The sequence below is a fragment of the Cibotium barometz genome, chromosome 27 (genome assembly GCF_041138505.1).
Source record: "Cibotium barometz isolate CiBa-2024 chromosome 27, ASM4113850v1, whole genome shotgun sequence".
In the NCBI taxonomy this organism is placed as follows: domain Eukaryota; kingdom Viridiplantae; phylum Streptophyta; class Polypodiopsida; order Cyatheales; family Cibotiaceae; genus Cibotium; species Cibotium barometz.
The window spans coordinates 36,312,539-36,319,408 of NC_141072.1; the positions used below are offsets into that span (position 1 = coordinate 36,312,539).

Below are 6,870 nucleotides of genomic sequence, written 5' to 3' on the forward strand. Positions count from 1 at the left end.
GCCACTATTCACACTTAATAATACCTTGGCCCCAACATGAGGCCATGCCTAAGACCATAGTCCATTAGGTCACAAGAATAAATCCATAAAAATAGTTTATAATTGAATATTCTTATTGGATCCCAATTGGTTTGTTGTGTAACATATAACCATAAAGGTTTGTGGTATTAGTTTCTTTATTATAAATTTATTGTGTGTGAAGTTTCCTATGTGATTTGAAAAACTCATCTATAATAGGATATATATTACATTTATAAAGTTTTGAGGTACATCAATATGTATATACATCAAAAAAATATATGTAATCAAGTAAGTTATTTGAATATGTGGCATTGTGTGTGAGAATGTTTAAAAAAAATAGATTTTGGTATTGTTGTTGTGTGTGTGTGTGTGTGTTTGTTTTTTTAAAATCAATTTTGTTATTGTTAATATTATTGTTATGTGTGTGTGTGTGTGTGTGTGTGTGTTCATTCATGTTTAATATGATGACTTTTGTATGTATGTATAGTATAGTATAGTATAGTATATATATATATATATATATATACAGACATATACATATATATATATATATATATATATATATATATATATATATATACATACATATACATATATATACATATATATATATACATATATATACATATATACATATATATACATATATACATATATATACATATATACATATATATATATATATATATATATATATATATAGAGAGAGAGAGAGAGAGAGAGAGAGAGAGAGAATTTAAGTTTTCCAGATTGTAATAATATTGATACATAAATATTAAGTATAAGAGTTTTAAAGAAAAAATATTTTAAAAAAACCAATTAATTATTTGTGGTTCAATTCTCCACATAGGCAAGCCATTTGCTATATAGGAAATTGAATTACCTAGATAATAGCCCATATTTCCTATTCATTCTCTATACAGGAACTTGAATTGCTTAGATATTGGCACATATTTCCTATTCATTCTCTATATGGAAATTTAAATTACCTAGAGGATATTGCCCTATTCATTCTCTATATAGGAAATTGAATTTTCTAGCTATTAGCCCATATTTCCTAGATATGGAAGATTGAGTAAATAGGGAATAAGGTTGTCTAGCTTTATCTAAGAAATTTCCATCTACAAAATTAGGAAATCTCTCAAATTTTCGTCTATATAGTGAAGTTCACTATGTAGGGAACCACCAAAAGTTCCTTGTGGACAACAAGAAATGAGTTTTAAAAAACCACAAGGAGGAAAAGGAGGGAGAAGGATTTATCTTTTCTTTGAATAAAGTTAGCCAAAGGAAAGTATCAAACATTCATGAATACAAGGTATTTACATATCTTCTCTTTGAAACAAACTCCTTAAGATCCCAAGCCCATAAAAAGTCTCTCTCTTAGTTTTCTTAGAAAACTCAACAAGAGATATATCTTTCTTTGATTTGGAGAAAGCCCAAAGAGAAGTAATAAAAAGTATCCATGTCTCCTTTCGAAAACCGACTCCGTTATTTCTCAAGCTCAATACTCTTTCTCTCTCTCCCCCCCCCCCCCCCCCCCCCCCCCCCCCGCCGGCAACACCTTCTCCTCTCGTGTTCTTGCACAAAATTTCTCTCTTTTGTGTAGCTTTATTTTCTCGTGCAGACGTATCTCTTCTCTTCATTCAAACTCCTCGTCCCCCGTTGTTTCTAATTTCCTAATCCTCAAAATTGTACAACAATACGTGCCGCTTTTTCAATTCCTTCTTTACTGTCCATCTCCCTAGTTTCCCAAATACACAGCTACCCGGCCACTACGATGAGCAGAGATATTATGGACGTCCTCAATCAAACAGTATTGCAACACTATGAGGAGCGTACAGAGCCTACAGGCCATTACAATGTGGCAGCTTTGAAAGCAGAGGGTGACCGCTCTAGAGCTGAATTGATGGAAAGAGCCGGCTTGCAGCCTCCGGAGCAGTTGCGACTGAGCGACTGCAAATCTACATGTGAACAGGATCAAGTGGTGCTGATCGATTGGAGTGATGAGCAAGTCGGTTACACTGCCATCTCCCACACTTTTGGAATGGAAGTTTATGGTGTCTTCGACTGCGAATGCACATCAAAATGCTTTGCAAAGAAGCCACGGTGTTCAGGTAAGCCCTGCCCGCAGCATACTGACAGCAGTGACCCACGCAACAGAGTTGTCAAGGACATCCTGAATATGTGCGCAATTTTGAGGACGGCAGGGGTGGATTATGCTTGGCACGATGGCGTGTGCATTGCACAGCATGATGAGGCAGAAGTGGGAGATACTATCAAACATATGGGATGGATCTATGGCAACGGCGCAAGGGAGACGATCATTTTTCTGCATTATGTAGGGGCGCCCATGGCACCGATCAGGCACGATGGTGATCTTGAATCCCGTTGGCATACCAGGGTATGGACATTGCAAGAGGCGGCAGTGTCAAAGCGCAGGCGATACTGTGTGCGTGTGGGCAGCAAGTTGGGTGATTGCCAGAGTTTGCAAGAGTTTGAGGAGAAGATAGCTCTTTGGTATAGGGACGACTGTAGCAAGGTTGCAGTCATCGAAGAGGAGACGTTTTGGGAAATAGTAAAGGAGCTTTACACTGTGGTAATTCCCTTGGGTATGTCAGTAACTGATCCGATTCTCATGAATAAAGCCTGGAAGTGGTGTCTTTGTATGAGCATGTGGGTGAGGACTCTGGTCCATACATGCTTTCTCTTCCCGACCCCAGCCACGGTGTTAGAATTTTGTTCAACTCGCGACAGCAAGCACGAGGGAGACCGCATTAACAGCATTCTTGCCTTGACAGGGGTCAAGGATTTTGTGGCTCCAAAAGATGGCAATATGGAGATCTCAACAATCGAGTTTTTCAAGAGACAGGGGCAGCAAGGTCTTGCCATGGCCGTGTTTACAGCAAATGCGCTGCTCACACCCCGCGATTTGCAAGTTGGGAGACATCATACATGGGTGCCTGTCTTGTCGAATTCCTTGAAATCAATAGTCTATGAACCTGTCAAGGAGTCTGGTGATGGTGTTGGACGGGCCGTGAATACAAGTTTCATGGAGAATTTCATCAGGTTTACAGTGCTGCAGGATGAGAAGATTGAGCTGAGAGGAGAGCTGGCATGTGTAGCTGTGAAGTTCACATCAAGGTCGAGAAGAGAGAGGACAGGTCTAGATTTGGAAGAACGACAACTTAGGTCTCTGGTTGTTTTGCCAGGGGCTGATAATTCAGGTTTAGGGATGGATCTGACGTTTGACGTAGATGGTTTCAGGTCGTCTCTTGCACAGGCATCTTCCTTGGAATTGGGCACAACAGTTGTGCCGATTGTAGGTTGTGAGGAAGAATCTCCGATGCGCAGAGATTATTGCAGAGCAGCCAGGAGGAGGGCGAGGAAGCTCTTGCAAAAAGCAGGAAGAGCTTTCAGGTGTGGCGGTGATGGGCATGGAGGAGGTGCACAGCAGCAGCAGCTAAGCAATGCAGTTTCTTCATTAGTGTCCAGCCGCACTTTTGCAAGGGCTTTCAGTTCTATGAAGAATATGGAATGGGGTTACGCATTGGCCGTTGCAGTTCCAAGCGTATCACGCACTGCTGGCACTCAAGCTCCTGCATTGGACTTAGCTCCTGCATTAGACTTGGGCAGGGCAATTGTTCCAATTTTATCCACTGGCGAGCTCAAACCTGTGGTTCAAGGTCGAGAGGTCGGAGATGGAGAGAGCTTTTGCGCTCATTTGGTGCTACCTCTACTAGCTCTCCAACGCCATCCTCCTTCCAACGTGCCTGTTTGGGACTGGAGCTCACCCGCTCTCTTAGTCCAAGGCAACCTGCATGCTCAAGTTTCCAAGATTGGCTGCTTTCACCTAAAAAAAGAGCTCAAAGACATTCTTACTGAGCTCCTCCCTTCCCTCACCATAATCCAGAACCTTGTTATCATCTAAAGGGATTGTAAGGTTATATATTAATATGTATGTTATTAAGTAGATCTAATATCTTTTGTGGTTTAATTACCTGTCAAATACTTTTTCTTTTTTATTCCTTGTGTTGAGTCGTGATAATGATGTCTATTGTGGTGCATTTTTTATATTTACATGTACTATTTTTTTTTTCTATTTTCTTAGGACACACACTTCTAAGTAGAGGGTGTCGATGGTGTAACTTCGAGGGTGTCGAGGGCTATAACTTCCTCACTAAAGTTGCACCCAATGGAATGGAGTAAAAAAAGGCTCAAAGAGCATGTGATGCGTCAAGTGAAGGCACTAAATACCTTTCTAGATGCACAAGCCAAAACGACCCATCAAAGTTGGAATGTTTCCTAGGATAACAAGTTCATTGTTAATGGTGGGTGGGGATGGTTGGCCGCATCCTTGATATGCGAGTAGTGATCATGCCTATACCACGTAACCGTTTGCATCTATCACACCATCTGCTGTAGCACTATGTATGAATACAGTTATCACAAGCTAAGGTATCCAATGCTTGTGAGTATCCACACCCTCTAAGTACTTTCAACATCGAGAGTTTGCCTAGATCGTCATCTAAGCTCTACTTGAGGTCACACAGGGTGTACATTACCATCACATTGTTCCTATCTCATAATTCTTTAAATTCCCTGCTGTCAATTGCATTTTCTACTCCACTTTGTTTTGCTATCTATCTTTCGGTTGTGCTGTATTCGTATAGAACTCACCCTATAAGGATCTGCATGTATTAAAATGCTTAGAGTTATCAAAATGTAAGGATTCTTCAGTGGTTTAGCAAACTTTGGCCCTTTAACCAACGAATGCCTTGAAGGGCATTCATCAGAAAAAAGAAGAGAAAATAAAAACAGCCACACTAAAATGAGAGGCCCAACAAGAGAAGCTAAGACTAGACAATAATAGTTGTGCAAACACCACATTTCAGTTACCATGGCTCGAGTCATTGACTTAGAAGAGGAGGATTGGGAGTTGAAGCCTGCCAGACTCTCCCTGGGCATGACCACAAAGACTCACCGAGAACACAAGCTCGCACATGTCGATATGGGTGCTAGACATAACCTCATGTCTCATGCAACTTGGTGTGCACTCCAACAACCATTATTTTGACACCCACAAATACACGAGTTGAAGGAGTAGACACATTCAAAACCTCATGCATCACATTGTTCACATCACTACTATGTTTTTTACATTAGAAATGACCCCTTGGAAGGGAAGTTTTATGTAATGTCTACAAGTACCATGCGTGAAGAAGTACACCTTAGACGAGGATGGAAGGGGCACAACTGCTCGACATCTTATACTTAACTGCTCAGGGGTGCATACCAATCTCCATTACAAACCTCACCTAAGCAAGGATCACAACCTTCACCATTGGGTACCCCCCTTAATGCAAGCGGCCTCTCCAAAAACTAACCCTACTAGCATCACTATTACTAACATATCTAACCTTACAGAATATCAGGAACACCGTTAGTCCCTAGTAACACCAATGTTTCCATGAGAAGGGTGATGGTGGGTACCAAAAGCATTGCTCCGACACAATGTTACTATGGAGGGCACCAGAAAGTATGGATAGCCAACAAAAAGTTCTAGCATACACTAGTCAAACCACGCTACTAAACTAAACCACATACCAAAACATCAAATTTCAACCTCAAACCAAAAACATGGTTCATAAAAAGGGAGTTGTTGGAGGCCTAGGGCTACTTTGCCATGCAAAATCAACTCTGGCTACCTAAAGCAACGTAGTTAATGCCCTGTCGAGTTACAACATAACCTCCACAAAACTGCACTACCCAAAGATGGTGGGTGCACTATAAAAGGATGATGGAATAGCCACATGATGTATTGAGAGAAAGTAGTGAGAGAGTCACGGCTAGATTCAAGAGGAATGTTTTTCCAGTATGTGGCTATAGCTGTGCACAGCTATTTATGCATGTATAATTGCACGACTATAGGCGCACATATAGCCGCGTACTAGGAAAAACTCGATTCTCCCACCCAATGCATGTCCTTTGTTTGTTCTCCCAAAATCCTACACTAAATGTGTTTCCTCTCTTGCCTTCATGTTCCATACCGCAAACACCTCAAGCCATAGCTTTATATATAAACACAATTATTACAAGCTAAGGTATCCAATGTTTATGAGTATCTACACCCTCTAAGTACTTCCTCCATGCAAAGTCTATCTAGATTGTCATCTAAGCTAAGGTATGAGTATCTACACCCTCTAAGTACTTCCTCCATGCAAAGTCTATCTAGATTGTCATCTAAGCTCTACTTGGAGAGCGCACGGGTGGACATCACCATCAAATTGTATCTATCTCTGAATTTTGTAAATTGTCTATCAATTGCATCGTCTACTACACTTTGTTTTGCTATCTATCTTTCCTTTGTGCTATATTCATATAGAACTCACTCTGCAAGGAAATACAATCATTAAAATGCTTAGCATTGTCAAAATGTAATGATTCTTCAATGGTAGCAAACTTAGATGCTACTACGGACCTTTAACTATGAATGCCTTGAAGGCCATTCATTAGAAAAAAGAAGAGAAAATAAAAGTAGCCACACTAAAATGAGAGGCCCAGCAAAAGAAGCTAAGGCTAGACAAGAGAAGTTGTGCAAACACCATATTTAGCATGGCTCACGTCGTTGACTTAGAAGAGGAGGACCGGGAAGTGAAGCTTGCCAAAATTTGGTTGGGAATGACCACAAAGACTCGCCTAGAACACAAGCTTGCATGTGTCAATATGGGTGCTAGCCATAACCTCATGTCCCATGCAACTTGGTGTGCACTACAAAAACCATTGTTTTGACATCCACAAATGCACAAGTTGAAGGAGTAGACACATTCAAAACCTCATGCATTGGATCAT

General features: G+C 40.6%; 1 protein-coding gene across 1 annotated transcript; it reads left to right on the forward strand.

Annotated features, from left to right (window-relative positions):
• The first annotated feature begins 1,508 nt into the window (after positions 1 to 1,508).
• On the forward strand, positions 1,509 to 4,012 carry LOC147623344 (uncharacterized). Its single transcript, XM_086821845.1, has one exon. The coding sequence runs from the start codon at positions 1,799 to 1,801 to the stop codon at positions 3,947 to 3,949; it is 2,151 nt and encodes a 716-aa protein (XP_086677971.1). The 5' UTR covers positions 1,509 to 1,798; the 3' UTR covers positions 3,950 to 4,012.
• The last annotated feature ends 2,858 nt before the right edge of the window (positions 4,013 to 6,870 follow it).

What these genes read in the sequence shown, in the direction of transcription:
- LOC147623344 (XM_086821845.1), top strand. Translation starts at nt 1,799, where the DNA reads ATGAGCAGAGATATTATGGACGTCCTCAATCAAACAGTATTGCAACAC.